The 17,518-nt window shown below is 44.2% G+C and overlaps 1 protein-coding gene across 1 annotated transcript in view; it reads right to left on the bottom strand.

The window, feature by feature from the left end:
* FNIP2 (folliculin interacting protein 2) overlaps positions 1-15,910 on the bottom strand; it is a 56,097-nt gene extending 40,187 nt beyond the window's left edge. The window contains exons 1-8 of the mRNA XM_012726834.1: positions 15,821-15,910; positions 13,083-13,214; positions 10,769-10,869; positions 10,605-10,676; positions 9,685-9,785; positions 9,427-9,516; positions 7,838-7,909; positions 373-502 (exon numbers count right to left, since the gene is read on the bottom strand). Of these exons, the coding sequence (XP_012582288.1) occupies positions 373-502; positions 7,838-7,909; positions 9,427-9,516; positions 9,685-9,785; positions 10,605-10,676; positions 10,769-10,842 (539 nt within the window). The 5' untranslated portion in view covers positions 10,843-10,869; positions 13,083-13,214; positions 15,821-15,910. The remainder of the gene's footprint in view (positions 1-372; positions 503-7,837; positions 7,910-9,426; positions 9,517-9,684; positions 9,786-10,604; positions 10,677-10,768; positions 10,870-13,082; positions 13,215-15,820) is intronic.
* Positions 15,911-17,518: the final 1,608 nt, after the last annotated feature.

Here is a 17,518-nt window from a genome sequence, read left to right as displayed (position 1 = left end):
AAAAAAGCAGCATGTTGCAACCTTTGAGTTCACATATTTTCCAAGACCACACCAATATTACCGTGAGCTAAGAAGAGACTTATCCCCCTTCTGCCTCTACATCTTGAAGAGAGCTGAGTAAGAGAATGTACTCATTTTAAATTAATGCCAGACCTACCTCATACACCACAGACCCACCCAGGTATTTCCTGGTGTTTTCCAAACCAGGAGATTGTTTTTTAGGTTTTATTTATTCTAGAAAACTTCTAACAGGTACATTTTTGGGCTAGTTGAGCTCCCTTTCCCCCATTACCCCAGGAGCACAGAGTCTTGCCAGCTGCATCAAGCTGCCTTCACCAGAACCTTCTCGGCAAAAGGAAACCTGCCACTCACCTCCTTGGAATGATGCCATTTTCTAGACTTGTTGTCTGACTCCGAAGCCAGCGGCGCTGGTAGCTACTGGAAGAGGATGTCGAGGAGCTTGGAGATGGGAAAGGTGTAATCAAAAGGCTGCTCAGAGAGGCTGTGGGGAAGACCATGAAGACCATGTGAAAGTTAAGTACGAGCCTGCATGCATCTAGTTAAAGAAAAACTCAGGTTTTACCAGCGACATCCAGTGGGGGGAGACTATAACTTCTCTCACTTACGGCAAAGAAAACATCCTTTTAGAAGGAAGACAAGTGAAAAGAAACTGGGATTTCAGATACAGCAAGAACATCAATTATCCGGTCCCACATTAAAACTCCAAAATACTTACTACACATTCCATCACGTTAGCCTGTAGGTTTCTGACTGTTTAGTTAACTGGTAATTAATGCCATACATAATTTGGCCTAAAATTTCAATTAAAAAACAAAAGCCCTATATTTTGAGGTGAAATCTAGGCTAATAATATTTCCTCAACATAGTATCCCCTGCCTTCTACCTACCTTTCCTTCACATCTCCAAATAGATAATACTTGTCCTCCTTTCTCTCAGCCCTCCAGTTACTTTGTTGGCTATGAAAAAGCAAGCTCTAGTTTTAAATATATTTTCTGGTTGGATTACTTATTTGCCTCTACGCCTCTCGCTGCTTCCTCCCATACACAGTCCACCGCAAGCGCAAGTGGGCTCTAAGTGCAAACTGATTTCTCTAACAGACAGGGAGGGGCTGGTCCCTTCCAGGCAGGCAAAGGGCTTTTGTTCCTATCTCAGCTGCATTACCAACATCTAGTGGTTTGGAGGAATTGAGTAAGACAGACTTGTTTTCCTTTTACCTCCTAAGGATTAAGGAATTCAACACTGAAGTGTCACCCAATCAGGGGACGAGTAAACAGGGTGTTACTGATGGCTGGTCAACATTTCCAGAAGCAAATCACAGGACAAAGGGAACTGATTGAAATAAGTATAGCATAGCATGCTCATGGGTATGGCTGACTAAGCCAGAATCCCCACATAAACATATTACATTTACATTTAAACCTTTAGGGGCAGATAGAAAGTACCAGACTCCCCAACTTGAGTTACTTGCTCTTAATTATCAACAGGCGGATGCCAAATGTCTACTTTGTGCCAGGCAATTGGGATCTAGTGGTGGGAAGAGCAAAGACTGTCCCCCAGACAAAATTACAAAATTCTGACATACTGATAACAACTGAGATTTTCTACAACACAGCTCTGGAAGATGCCTTTTTTTGAATGCAGTCAATAATGATAAAAATCTTGTCAGGTAGATCTTACTCAATTTGTATTCCCTGGTACCCAGGACAGTGCCTGACATGACAGGCAGTTAGTAAATTTTAACTGAATGTATGGCAGTTCTTCACGGCATACAGGCGAGCTGGCTTCAGCAGGGTGGCGAGACTCTGTTCTCAGCAGAAGCTCTTAACCTCTGTTCAAGCTTTCAGCCAAAGGTGAAATTCTAGAATCTCCAGAATCAAGTCCACATTTCAAGTATCACTAAGTGGGAGATTTTCCTGAAGATTTTGAAGGAAGCCAGGGGAGTATTATTTCTTAAAGACCTATACAATTGGTTAATACAACCTCCCCATTAGATATTTCACCCAAAGTTCTCAAGTGCTCTATGATGTCCAGACGACCTTTCCACCCTAAAACCTTCAAGGCCTGCTGTCTCATGCTAAGCAAATCAAATTCTTGGAAGATGGAGGATAGGTCTGATGGGTGGTTATTTTATATGGTAAACATTTTTTTCCCCTTCTGTCACAGAAGCAAGTTGTAGCGATGACCGTGGTCAGTTTATTCTTGAAACTGTCTATGTTGCTGTATAATTCAATTTAGTGCATGGAATAAGAGCCCAGGTTCCTGGTTCCAACCTTAGGTCTGTTATTCGCCAGCTGCGACACTTGGGATGGGGACAATAAAGTACCTCAGTATTTTTCATGAGAACAGCAAGGAGCTAGTGGGTTGTGAACTGTTTAATGGATCGAAGCCAACATTTAAAAAGAAGAAAATGCACTGCCGATTAATACCACCCGAGGAAACTACTCTTTACTACACATGCAATGTATGCTACTGGAGCAAGATGAAAATCCATTATCACGGGCTGCAGACAAAAGGAAAGTTAAAAAAACACTGACCTAATTCATAAGGTTCCTGTAAGGTTTACAAATCGATACAAGTAAAATGCTTAGCCCAGTTCCTGACATAATAAAAGTTAGTGATTCACTCCCTCTGGCAGTTTCTTGGGAAAGGCAGACCTAGTAGGACATTTTGGAGTACTGAAAGGTTATGGTTCTGATTAATTATGAAGGAACCTAGGATTCATAACTGAGATGAAAGAAAAGAGAATTAAAAGTAATAAAAAAAGATTCCTTTTCTCATTATAAAATGCTGAATAATCATTTTATGTCAAATAAATGAAGTATTAAACCAAAATGCTGGTACAGGGCTCTCAATCATTTCCTTATCACAAAGACATTTTAGTGTCATTTAGTAATTTTTTATCTAAAAGTACTGTGGTCTGTCATTGGCGGGCTCAAGTTCTTGGAAGACAATACACAAACTTGCAAATGCGAGCACAGGTTCAGTGTTGGCCGGACACTCAATGTCCTTTTCATGAGAAAAGGGTGGATCAGATGGTTCCATCGGTGCCCATGGTGGCTGGCTGGCTCAGCTGGAAGGTGGGGGACCTGGGCCACTCGGAGGGAGTCACCTGAGAGGGGAGTGGAGAGACGGCTGCCCAGCAGATGGCCCCTGAGAGGGCTGAAGAGCTCTGATGACCTTTAAGTGAGGAGGGCTGAGCCCTGCTGTGCGCCCAGTGGTTTCTGAGAGTTGGGAAAAAAATTCTTTAAATGGGTGCCTCGGTTATAAAAACGTGAGACTTTAAGTTAAATTATTCATAGGCTCAGTTTCAGCTTTAAAGGCGCTAAGTCTAACGCTACTTAATATTTTTAGTGTCACGTTTCTTTTTAGAATACTTTTAGAGGAAAAAATTAGAAAAATAATTAGCCAAAATCACATCACCAGGAGATTTACATTTTATATCTGCTAACTCTGAATTTTAAAAACTGTGCTTTCATCCCCATTCTCCTGTCTGAGGAGGGTTCTTCGACCAGCATTTGCTTATTTCTGTGGAGGTTAACAATACAGAAAAAAGGGTACATCTGGGGCCTTCCCTGGTGACGCAGAGGGTTAGAACACAGCACTAAGAAGCTAAAGCCACTTCCGCATGAGTTCAATCCCCGCCTGCCCCGGAGGTGACCCACGTGGCATGGCAGACTTCTCCTGACCGCCCACTACTCTCCTCAACAGTGTACTTTGTCAATTTGCATGTTCTTCTCTCCACTCTGTCTCTGGTGAATCCTCTCACTGCCTCTGCACCTCTGGCCTGTACCCCAGAGTTCTGTATGAATAAACAAACAAATCTTTAAAAAAAACAAAAGGGTACGTCTGACTGAATGAAATGCCCATGACTGGCTCTTTTAGCTCTGTGCCCTGCAAGTTCAAGATAAGTGTGTGGCTTTCTCCTAAAATAAATTTGCTATTTTGAAAGCTGACTAGGAACACTGTAGTAGATTCGACCTAAGAATGTTCTGAAACCCTTAAGTCAAATCCAGTGATACAAAGATATTCACTGAGCACTGCCTAAGAGCCAGGCACCACGCTAGGTGCTTAGGGCAGAAAATTAATAGATATAATCTCTTCAGAGCTTCTGAGGGGTTAAGAATAAACAAAATGATTTCTGACTGCAGTTACTGGAAAAATTAGTACAAATCTTTAAGCAACGAGGGCAAAGGTAAATTTTTTAAGTCATTGATCAGTGAACACCTTTATGAAAACAATATTTTCTCAGCTAAGACCTAAATGCCAACATGAAACAGTCATGGAAACAGACAAAGGGGAGGGCACCCCAAATACTCCATAGGAAAGGAAGTAAATAATAGCAATAATTGCTTTTAAAATCAATGCGGTTTTTCTCCTTGTGCCTACGGATGGACAGATTTTCCCCTCCTCATTCAAAGAGCTTCTGGGCAGCCATGACGGCCAGGCCACATGGCTGGGGACAGCGCAGTCAATCTGGGACTAGAGGAAGGTCTGCCCTCCTGGAACTCGCATCACAGGAAAAAAGGAACAAAAACTCCAGGGGATTACAAGATAAACACAGAATATGGCATCACAAGGAACAGCCATGACACTGGAAGAAGGAGGGCAAAAGTCACGGGTCCAGAAGCAGCAGCAATTTCTCCTCTGGAAAGTTTTGAGGTTGGATTATTAATGCTGCTGAAAACAAACAAGCTGTGATTATGGTATCAAATCCTGGGATGGTGCAGGAACAGAGCTATGGCAAATGTTCAGGGTCAAGTCTGAACTTGGCAAGTCAACAGTGGCCTGAAGCAACAAGTTCTGAGGCTGCTCAACTGACCTTACTTGCCAGGAGAAAGTGGGGGAGGGTACTACAGGCACTAACTCAGTCTTCTGTCTCTTCTGCAGTGGGGGCAAGGCACTGCTCTGTGGGCTTGGAAGTGCTCGCATCAACGACCGATTAACAGGTCAGGGTGTGACGTCCATTGCAGCTGCTTACTTCCGCTTCCAGGTCATCGCCACCACGCTCCTCTCAGTGACTCCTGCCTTCCTGCCTTCCTTCTCTGCCTTTGACACAAAGCTCCAAACCTGTTCCCACCCCGCTCTGCCTGAAACACTCTTTGCTCTGATCCTCACAAAACCTGTTATCACTGGCATTCAAGTCCTAGGCAGAATTTCACTTCCTGAGAAGGGTCTTCCACCAGCACCCCGATCGTCAGATTTCCCGTAGTGGCAAGTGCTGGCCTACATTTTACTGTTTGCTGTCTTGTCTCTTGATCTGATATCAATTCCTCGAGGTCAAGAATCATGTCTGCCTGACCACCATCTGGTAGAAAAGCGTCCATCATGTGCAGATGCTCAAGAAATAGTGCTGCAGGAAGGGAGTGAGCAAGAAAGTCTGATGTGAAGGTCAGTGGTGCCTTACTCATTAATTATGATAGGAAAAAGCATTAGAGGAAAAAATCACAGCTCCATTAAAAATGTCCTGTTCCGTCCTCTGGGTGGTGGAGCAGCTCTGAAACACAGCGCCGGACACGTCTGCGGCACAGAGGCCCTGCGCCCCCACTCCTGGGATCTGTTAGCTGCAACTCTGACGGCACTTCTCTTGGGGCTGTTGCTTAGTTAAACTCTTGAAAAAAATACCAGGTTCCTTAAGGCTCAGCAGTTCCATTTCTAAGTACACCAGAAGAAAATCACTTAAGGTCAATGAGCAGTACTGTAATCGTTGTTTGATAGGAAATTTTCAATTTTAATCAAACTAACAGATCAAATTTTAGTAGACACATTTAGTTGCCAGCCTGAAAAATGACTTTAAGGCTATAAAGCTCTCAAAGACATGACAGGTTCTTTAAGTTTAATAAAGTTCCTGCCAAGCCCCCTGAATAAACAGACAAAATGTTTTCGCTACCATGACTTTAAAACTTCTCCAAATTTTAAAAGTAGACCTTCCTTTAACAGCAAATCTGAATGGATGGTACACAGATTTTCCATATAACCTCAGCCTCCCTGCCTCTTTACCAACCCTCCCACCGGATTATGATTAATGAACCTACATTTATACATCATTTTTACCCAGACTCCATATTCCACATTAGGGTTCACACTTGGTATTGCATATTCTCTGCAGTCTGATGACTAATTATGACAACTACTCACTACTACAGTATCCTAAAGCATAATTTCACCCTAAAAAGGCTTTGTACTCCACCAATTCAGGCCTCCTGTTTCCATGGCAACCACTGACTCCGCTGTGTTCTCCATAGTTTTTTTGTCTTTTCCTGAATGTATTATCATTGAACTTACATAGTATATAGCTTTTTCAGATTGGCTTCTTTTATTAAGCGGTATGCATTTAAATTTCTTCCAAGTTGTCTCATAGTTTGATCACTCTTTTTAGTACAAAGTAATATTCCACTGAAAAACATCTTAAGTTGTTAGTTCCTTATGGAGGACATCAACTCTAGCTCAGCCTTGATGATCAAACTGTAACTTCCAGACTTTGTATCCATTACTTGTGCCCTAAGAAAGAAGTGTCTACAAAGACTTTGTAAGGCATAAGATTCTTTATTTTTGTTCGTCAATATCTCTGTGTGTGTGTATGAGTTATTTTGTCTGCCTTCATAGGAATTTATACTGAAATTACACTGACCTTATAGGTTTATTTATTGCACATGTTTATTTTGTTTGGAAACAATAAATGACAGTTGGCTATGACTATGCTGACACATCTTTTCACTTAAACATCTCTAAGAGAGCAGCTCTCCTGCCCGCCTGTGACTATGCAGGTGTTTCTCTTGACCAGCTTCTCCCTCTGCAGAGCAGCAGGAGGCAGCCCTCGGCTGTGTGTGGGCTCCCTTTTAACAAAACCGTCCCTTTCAGGAGCAGCTCTTTCTGCCTGCTGGTGTCTGTGCGAGCACCCTCCCCCTCCCTTCCCCTTTTATAATAAAACTACCCTTCTGAATACACACACACACACACACACACACATATAAATTTCTAAGAGACTATTTCTATTTCAATGCATGCTGAGTTGCCTCAAGCCTGGTACCCACCACATTACACTCCTTTACTGGCACGCATATGATTGAACCCATCCCCAGAGATAGACATTTAGGTTGATGCCAGTCACTTGCAAGCAACAATGTCTTCCTTTGCCTCCTAGCCTAGTTCCCATTTCCCACAATGACACTAGAAAAAAATGGTTCTCAAATTTGTTATAAGTATATATCTATGAATATTAAATTTTAAATAAACTGCTTATATTTACTTTATTGTCTTAGTACTTCCCAAAATTCATGGAATAAAGACAAAGTTTGGCATAAACTGCTGTTAATAGTGTTTAAAAAGTATGAATGAGGGCCTTCCCTGGTGGCGCAGCCAGTTAAAGCACCACATTATGAAGCTCACCAAACCACTGCAGCACGAGTTCGATCCCTGGCCAAGGAATAACCCACATGGTGTGGCAGACCTCTCCTGACCTGACCGCTGCTCCCCTCAGTAGTGTATTTCAGTAGATCTCCCTAATCTGCTCCCTACTCTGTCTCTGGTGAACCCTCTCACCCACCATACCTCTGGCCTGTACTCCAGTTCTGTAAGCATGAATAAATAAATCTTAAAAAAAAAAAGTATGAATGAGATTATCATTTAAAATGTTCCTTTACACAAGGTCACTTGTGCGCACACTCTTAAGGACTTCTTTAGACTTGTGAGACCATCTTAGAATATAGAGCAGGAAAACAAGCAGGCCAGAAGATGAGGCTGATCTGTCGTATGGTTCCCACCTACTGCACCTTTCTGGAGTGCTCACCCTATTAGCTAAACCAACAAAAGGAAGTACCTGAGCGAGCAATGCCACTGTCCCTGTCTTCATTCTGGCCTCTGCTTGGCATGTCAACAGGTGTGCTGTGAGCTGAGATAAAGACAAAAGGAAACCACGTTATTGGACTCTCCATAGATGGTTAAGAACGATGGCAGTCATTTTTACATTGCAAAATAGGCTACAGCGATTGATGATTTGCTTTAAGTCTACGTAGAAATTAACCAGAAAGCAAAAGTGGACACATAAAAAGAAGATGGAAGAGTAGGAAGAAAACAGACTCAAGAACAAACTACCTTTAACTCTCTCCTATTGTAGCATGTACATTTTTTTGAGTGATGCTCATTTCTTTAAAAAACAAAAAACTGAATAATAAACTATGCATGTAGTTGATGCAATGAACATTCTCAAGCAAATACATTTAGCCACTTGCCTCACTACTAGTAGTATTTAAATAGCACTGTATCTTTAAAATGTTTATAATCAGCTTCGGTAGAAAATATAGGCAACTTCAGAGAAAACACTTGAAAACCATTTCATAAATTTAAAAAATGTCTCTCTGTTTAAAGTCTACTCTTTTGGCAGACAGAAAACACAGACTCAGTTTCAGATATTTCTTCCCCCACTTCTTTTCCAAAATATATCCATATTCAGCATTCTGGTAGTTACTTAGAAAAAAACCCATGTTCTGGCATGAATTTTGGAAAACACTCTAAAGTATCACAGACTTCTAGGAAAGCTTTAGTTTCACCTAAACTTACTGAGTTAGAGGGTAGATGAGGTTTTCCAATGTTCAAGAAGCCCAGGGCCCAGCCTGGTTATTATACTTGCTAGCTATTTTTTAATGCATGTTTATTTTCACAATTTTAAAGAGTATATAAACATGTTATCCTCACTCAGAGTAGGTGGGAGGGTGTCAGTTTCTCTAGGGTGTCAGTTAACTATGGTGCTCAGCATATTTCAGGATACAGAGTACAAATAACAGAATGAAGAATAATACATCTGCCATAAACACAACCCTTTGGTGTTAGTAACACCAGAGTCCCCACCTTCGCTCATCATGCCAAGACTACAACCGACATTCAACAGCACAAGCAGGCAAGTCTCATTAAACCTCAGAATTTACCTCCCCACAGAGACCAAGATGATCATACCTGTAAAGAACCTAAAAACTGCATTTAAACTACTCACATGCAAAAGCGAGAGTGAACGCAAGAGCAAGTGACCATCCATGCTCCAATCAGTGACTTTTGAAGAAATGGTGCTGATAAAGGTGCCGGTGAGTAAATGAGTAAAGGATCCCACAGCAAAAGGGAACATTTTATAGCAGAAGAGGCCCAGGAAAATCAGAAGACATAATCCTCTTAGAAACACTAAGGGCTCATTTGAGATCGAAATCAGCTTACTCTGGGGTATTAGTAAAGATATCTACAGTAGAGGTTCACTGGTGGAATTTTCAGAACACCACAAAGGTGGTTGCATTTGAAACTAGTATCTCAAGAGCCCGTTGGATTTCTAAAGAGGCACCAACTAGGATTTTTTTCTAAAGGTCTGCACAGGATGTACTGATAAGTGTGCGGGCCACACTGTCCGCTGCATGCCACACAAACCTGCAAAGAAAGAAGCACTCCGGGTGAGCTGGAGGGGTCCTCCTTCAGCTACCCCCTGCAGCAGTTTGCTGCCGCAAGCTTGCAGCAGACCTAGAGAGAAACACACAGAAGAGGGCAAACGAAGTACACACACAAAAATACACACAGATTAAAGATAATGCAAAAAACAACCACCACACAACAAACGAAAATACAGTGAAACACACCCACAACAGTGGCTTTTGGGAGGGAAGAGCCCGTTTCTGTGGCTGATTTTACCTAGGTTACTTCCAGTACGACAAGGACCCAAATTATTCTGATTTGTGTTCAGTTTTCCCAAGTTAGGATCTTGGTTGATGTATTCAAAGCTGTCTTGCAAGCTAAATCCAAGAAGGGCAAGCCAGGGAGAGAGAGGGGAAGAAGTTGAGATGAATTAAACCTGTTTTCAACCAGACTCACAAAGACAACTTAACAGTTAGTTGCTCAGACTTTTCTTTACCAATGAATAAAAATAAAGAGTGATTTGTTGGAGGCCAAGCAAATGTTTTCGTAGGTAGCTCAACTATAAACGTAAACAACCCATCTCTAGCAGCTTCACATTCCCGAGAGGACACCAGACGATGAATTTTCGCTCTGGTGACTGACATGAGGATACTGCTATTGATTTCTAAATTCTGCTTTCACGACTGGCACCCAACATGTCGCTATTCACTTCACGGACAATTTTACATAAGCTTTCAAAATGAATATATGGAATTATTTTTAACGCTTAGTTAACATCTATGAAAATTCAGCAACTTCTTTTCCCAGAAAGAGGACATAACATTAACTTTATAAAAAGTTCTGAAATCAAGCATAAACACAAACATGAGTGAAGAAGATTTTAGTAATTTATTGTATTCATTAACAAATAGAAATAACGACTCCAAGGATAATGCTGCATGAAGAGGTCAAAGGAACTGTGACTTATCTGAGCTGTTCCTACTGCCAGTCACCTACCCGTTTCTTCCGAAATGAAAAGACCCAAAGTACATAACCAGACCTCTATAAACTCAAAGACCTTTTCATAATCATTACGTGTTAGATGACAGTGGCCACTTTTTAAATCCTTTCATTAATGTGGACCAAGAATGACTCCCCTCAGAAATAGCCACTTTAAAAAATAGAGGGGGGGCCCAGGAGGAAAACCCCACACTTACTTATTTGTGCTCCCACAGAAGCTGCCCATTCTAGCAGAGAAGACTTTACTAATCATCAGTTGTGGAGGAGACCTGGAGAGAAACAGGGGAGAAAGGCATTTTTGAAAGGAGTCAAAATCACAGCCCACTTCTCCCAACTAGGAGACAGAGCGGCCCAAACTCACCTTATATAGTGTATCTTTAAGGTAGAGCCTTTGTAACTCATTGCAACTGAACCAAACATCATTTCTCCCAGCATGTTGACATCAGACGCTGGTCTTGTATACTAATATGCATGAAAGAAACCAAAATCAGTATGAGGCACAACACGATGCCCGGCCCAACAGGGGATCACGTGGCCACCGGTGTCTTTCCTTAGTTTAGTGGGTGATGAAAACCACTTCTCAAAGCAGCACGGGATCCATTTACAGTCTTAATCCAGAAGAGGAGCTGCCTCTTTTTGGACCAAATGTTCTGCTAACGTTCATGATTTTTAATTTGTACCAATATGTTTGTACCAAAGTGCATTTTAAGTCTAGTTACAAGAAATGAATATCTTCATTATCCCCATTACAAACTCCAATGAGAAGGCCCAATAGGTTATGGGGAAACTGGGGACCCTTCATGTGGGAGTAAGAACACACCCTGAAAAGAAACATGTTTCAGGAAGGGCTCTGTGAGTGTCCAGAGATAGCTCTAAAGTCTTACAAAAAATATTTCAAAAATATATGAACCCAACCCTCCCTGGTGGAAGCTAAAGCCACTTCAGCACGAGTTCGATCCCCACCCTGGAGGTGACCCACATGGTGCGGCAGACCTCTCCTGACCGTCCACTGCTCCCTTCAGCAGTGTACTTCGTCAATCTGCCTGTTCTGCTCCCCACTCTGTCTCTGGTGAAGCCTCTCACTGCCCCTCCTCTGGCCTGTACCCACCTCTGTATGCCTAAATAAATACATCTTTATATTTATATAAATATATGTAATTTGCTTGCTCACGACTGCCGTCACATCTGGTCACTCTCCTTACTGAATCTCTTTCCCAGAACATCTCTAGCACAGGGCTGTTTTCAGCGGGTGCTCCTCTCCTCACTGTCGGCATCCATGCTTACCATTTTGATTTTTCTTTGCATAAGATACACCATAGGCCCAGGCCTCTCTGTGGGCTTTAGAACCCTAAACCCAAACGTCTGTATACCACAGTATGTTCATAACATTAAAACATGATATGAGAATGAGCGCGTTTGGATAAAGGAATCTGAGCACCTATTTGAAGTGCTGGTGACGCACTGGTGCATGGTACAGGCAGGGGTGTCGGTCATACCGGTGTGGCACAGGCGCCCGGCACAGCACGAGCAGCACAAAACAACCACAGTATAACCAGCCCACTCCTTTGCTTTCCACTCAAGCAAAAGCACATCCTTTAACTCAGACACATACAAAAACACAGACACCTACACACACAAGTACACGCACACTGACATATATGTATATACTTGGTACGTATTTGCGGAGGAGGAAAGAGAAACAGAAACCCTCAGCCTCTATAGCTGGGCTCCTCTCTGGTTCAAGTTTACACCAGCTTTGTCTCACTACACGCAGACACAGGCCAAGCCTTTCTACATTCCCTATCAGTAACTCCCACCGACCCCTTCCATCTTTTCATCTGCTTTTTCTTTGAGCACAAGGTCCTCATGCCAACTGAGGTTCTCAGGTAGGTGAAATTTTCACCGATACTTTTTTCAGTGCAAGCTGTTTTGAAACCTGCAGCAAATCCATGCTACAAAGCCTGACCATGAAGTTAACAAAGTTCTCAAGTTGTGTGGTTGCTGGTAATTTCCTTGGTTTGCTTTCGCAGCGACATGATAGGCAAAATTACACATGGGTCCAAAAAAATAAAACCAGCATGTTCTTCATCAATGAATACCCTTCTGTTGTTCAAGAACTAGAAATTGCTTCCCTGCTAACTACTTAGTCAGTATTTCTCAGTAACTCTCCTCTCTTTCTCACTATACACACACATACACACGCACACACACACAGCATGAAAATTGCTACAAATCTGTCGTCCTTTGCACTTAAGGCAGGTCACCCCATTTCTTTCCTCTCTTATACAGGTTTTCCTCCCTCTCCTGGCAAGTTCTATTTTCCAACGCTGCCCCAAAGCACCCAGAATCCTCGGAGTTCTTACAGCAAAATCAGAAACCGTACATTCGTCAGTCAGGCTCTGACAACAAACCAGAAGGGTTCACCTCGTCTGTGCACTTCTCCCTCATCTGGCAAGCATGCTGCCGGCTCGCCTCTACTTGACTGCAAGTTTTTAGTGAGAGAGAAAAACCAAGTGTAAAAATAGCCCAGACACGAAACAGTTAGGAGCATGTGTCTGACCACGTCGTCTCATACTCGCGGAGGCAAACCCTGAAGCAGGCTTTCCTCCCTGAGGAGGAACTCCAACAGGTGACTTCAGCCTCACGGATGCTCCACAGGGGAGAGGTCCTTTTACCTGGTACTTGGGAAGCTGCTCCTTTGCATTCTGCAAAGATGCTCCAGGAGAACCGTGGTAGGAGGTGCCGCCGCTGCCGCTGCTTCCCTGGCAGCACCGGGCGGACACTTTAACAGGGCCATCCTCTGCTTTCTGGGTGAAGGGAGACAGGCGAGGTCAGTGCTGCTGGCCAAGTCAGGTGTCCCTGTCACGCCCTTCACTGGGAATCCCTTTCTTTTGCACAACCTGTTATGCCATGTATAGGTGGCACCAAAGTCCAGAAGCTTTTTGCTTCCCATGGTTCCCCCTTTTCCTTGCTAACAAAAAGGTGGTTCTTAAGAGTCTGTGGTATTTTGGGTGGGGGGAATGCTGAAGAGGGCACCAGACAGGAGGCGAGGGTTATGTACTAAGATTTTATTCTGCTTGAATTGCTCATTCATATTAACTCATTTCAATTCATATTTTAAAATCATCAATGAGATCTGATCTCAATTTGGGTTATTACTAGACGATTTTTAGCACCAAGTACAGCATTACTCTCTAAAACTGATGAGGAGAAAGAGACTGCTTCAAATTAAAATCTTTACCAAGTAGAAGAAATTAAGAAAGCAAAGCTATTCATTTGGAAGACCTAGGTGTGTATTTTTACTGACACACTGACTTTTTAGCACTCCCTTAACGGAAATAAGAGAGAAAATCATGAGGGCGGGTTTGTGAAAGATGAAGCCAAACTCTGAAAAAGTAGCGACTGTGCTGCGTACATATGCGACAGAAAGGTGACTTTACATTCGGGGTCACGGAGATATGTCTGCTATCTATCCCCCAGGCAGATTCATTGCTGTCACGAGGGGTAAAGACACACCCCCATCCGTCAGCTCGCTACCCCACCAAGCCAGATCCTCTTACGGCCGGCCGCTCCTGCAGCTCTCTGGCAGGTTGTTTCTATTTTGAGTCATGCTTGCTTTGCTGTGTGCAGCTTTTGCTGGGGAAACATGAACGCGGCTGCATCGGATCTAATCTCCAATGTGACAGTCACACTGGTGGCCTAATGCAAATGAGAGCAGTCAGATGCTAGAGATAACTCAGGATGTTTTCCTATGCCATAGGTGGGGCCCGGGGGCAGGGCGGGGTGGGGGTGGGGTGTTCTGAAAATGGGAAAAGAATGAAGGAAAATGCAAACTGTGCTGGCCCAGGTGGCCTGCGGAGGGCGCTGGTCATTCTGATGTGAGCACACCCTCCACACAGGTCCAGCTGTTACTCGGCACCAGCAGGCAGCAGAGGCAGCAGCAGCTGACGGGGTGAGCAGCGCCCTGACTCACCCCTGGTGGCTCAGCATGTGACAGCCCTCCCTGGACCTCTGGTGCCTTTTTGGTTCACTGAGCCCTTCCCAGAAAGCTGAAGTCCAAGACTCTAGTGTCACCACTGCTCTGACAGAGCCAAGGTTCCTATTTCTGTTCCCTTTGAAAAGCAGTGACCTGGGCCAAGCCCAGGGAACCCCCAGGGGGCAATGTGGGTGTTCAACTCAAACCATCTGCTCGAGGACTTGGAGGAACTGGAAATGAGGTCGGGAATCAAGGGAGAACCATGTCCTGTCTACCAAACAAAGATCAAGCGCTGGCTCATGTAGGCTTTGATATCAATCTACCATTGGTGCCTCCAGGTGACTCACCTGAGAGCCTCCAGCAGGTCCCTCACCCACCCAACAAGCACAGCAACTACTGTAATGATTAGCTCCTGGCAAAATTCCACTTCAAAGCTTGGTGGCATCTACCCAGCTGTCTCTAACCAAACAGTCCTTCCTGTAGAAATGCCCCGTCAAAGAGCAGGAAAATGGCTCCCTGGCCCTGATGAGACAAAGACCATGGCACTCACTACTCATTTACTTCCACGGTCTGGTAGAATTGGGTCAGAGCAGGCAACAAAATACTGGGCATGAGGAGAGGAAGTACAGATGGATTTATTTAAGTGGTACGCATCTGAATAGCTATTAAAAGGAGGATGGAAGGCCTGACCATCTAGGAGCACTTTAGAACGGCGTCCTGAGGACATAGAAAAAGACCAGTTCATCACTTGAGCCTTTCTGTTCTGGCTCCAAGGGTCACCCAGAGCTGCTCTGTCCCATTCTATCCCTGACTCCCCCCTACCCCCCAGGCCAGCCCCACACCACCACTACCAGCACTCTGTCACACACGCACACACACACAAGACAGCCGGTTCCTTGGTGAATTCGTTTAAGAAGCAATCAACTTGGAAGATGACGGTGTGTGAGATCAGACTGGTGCCCTATGGCAAGGAAAACTGTAGGGTGCTAATGAACTTTGTTTACCCCAGGACTACGTATCCCTCTTACTCTTGGGGAGAAACATTGGACGGAATGATCTATGTCCTATTACCTGTCCGTGAGGCTAATACTTTATGAATTGCCACTACAAGTTCTCCCGCTACAAGGCATATACTTGGCATTAAAATCCTACTGGATTGAATTCATCACCAAATTCAGTCCTATTTAGTGTCTATCATGAGTATGGGTTAACGGTTTTACCTGTGTATATCAATAAAAACACAAATATTTTTTATTTTTGTAAATGAAAGAATATTTTATAATTAAAAAGAGGGGGTTCTGCTTATGTTTGCCCTGAACCATGAATACCAATGTACAATACAGCCCGAGGAGAGGATCACAAATACGATTAATAAATGACTCGATAGGTGGTTAGAAGCGCAAACAAAAAGGATGGCAGCAAAGCCACATTTCATACCTGAGTTGCTGCGTCTTCAATCTTGTGAACAGCTTTAGAGTCAAACAAGACTTGCCTGCCTCTCCGCTCACAGTCCTGGTAAACGATCAGGCGAATCTCATTCAGATCAAACTCTGAACATGACCAACTGTGGATCAAAAGGGAGACAGAATTACATTATCTTCAGCACTTGGGATGAGCGTGAAGAGAAGTTTCCCGCCAGCATCCTGCGTGCTTGTCAGATGGCTACGAGTGTGGGGGGCATCGTGAGGTACCCCAACTGGGCCAGCAGCCCAGCCTGTGGATGCCAACGGGCAGATACAGCCAGTGTCCACGACACAGCTGGGGAATTTAAATAGTCACTGGAGGGAAAACTTTTCTTTCCAAAGCCAGCTGGGGAAAGACAGTCACCAGAAACAACAGACGAGCAGAGAGGCAAGACTTGGCTGCCTGGTTCTAGCGACACATACCTGAGAGCTAGATGCGTCCAGGTTTCTGTGTCCCCTGGCAGAGACCCACCCGGAGTGGGTCAGCAGAACTATCACCTCTCCTCCTCTCCACCCACCTGTCTCAGACCAAAATGACAGGATCTGCATTTCCTCACAGTTACTGTTCTCCCCTCATATGGTTGACCCTGAAACAAGTCTGAAAACCAAGCCCATCACTGTACGACAGCAGCAGCTAGCCATTGAGATAAAAACACTCCAGACGTGATTCTGGAGTAATCATCAGCAGGCAAGAACTATAGGAAGTGGGATCATGTAAACATGCGCTGCTTTGGGCCGATTCGGCTAATAGTCTGTCATGCCGTTCGACACCTACTTGAGAGTCCGCTATGTTCCAGGCACCGGGGCCAACACTAGAGAGTCCACAATTAATTAATCAAGCCAACTTAGCCCTGCCCCCATGCAGTACATGGCCTAGAGGGAAATATCAGGCTCATAATCAGTATAAATGAGTGACCACAGACCATCAGTCAGACAGAGAGGGTAAGAGGGGGCGGCGGCAGCAGGAAGGACCAGGCCCCACGCACAGTGAGAAACCAAGGCGTGTACGTGGAGATCTATCTACACGTTTCATTAAGCTGATTCTGGCTGCACTGAGGAAACGGGTGGGACAGATGAGGTCGGACAGCAGAAAGGCCGAGAAAATGAATTACACGAACTCAGACCCTTCATACCAGCGTGACAGCAGCAACAGAGGTTGAGGGCAAGAGACACGTCGGGTCACATCCCGTGGCGACTGGATGGGCACGCCAGCAAAAGCGGAGCTGACAGCTTAGAAAGCTCTGGGGAAGGAGTTTGGCGGGATGGGCGACCGGCAGATAGTTAGCCGAACAAAAGCAAACTGGAAGCCTCGGAGGCAGCATAACTGGAGTGGAGTCAGACATATCTGCATTCAAATCCAAACTACTCTCAGCCACTCTCACAAACAAAGGTGCTGCAGGATGTAAGTGATGTTCGCCAGATGCTTCACACAGAGATTGAAGTGGTAGTTACTTAAGCAAGATGTTAGTGTCATGATTTCTTTTCTTTTGACACTGGTGCCCATGATGTCCACGCATGATCGGGCCCTTCCTTTTTGGGGCAGTGGCTCAGATGCAACATGTTCTTTCAGGGGAACAGATTTGTTTTCTTAAATCCAAGCACTGAATAACACAAAGTTCTGGTTGTCCCCTTCTTTTAACAAACTGTTCTACGCTGCCATGCCCAGCAGCTT

The sequence above is a fragment of the Condylura cristata genome, unplaced genomic scaffold (genome assembly GCF_000260355.1).
Source record: "Condylura cristata isolate star-nosed mole 26May11 unplaced genomic scaffold, ConCri1.0 scaffold00018, whole genome shotgun sequence".
Classification (NCBI taxonomy): Eukaryota; Metazoa; Chordata; class Mammalia; order Eulipotyphla; family Talpidae; genus Condylura; species Condylura cristata.
Note: the sequence above shows the minus strand (reverse complement) of the source record. Positions and strands in the feature narration are given on the sequence as shown.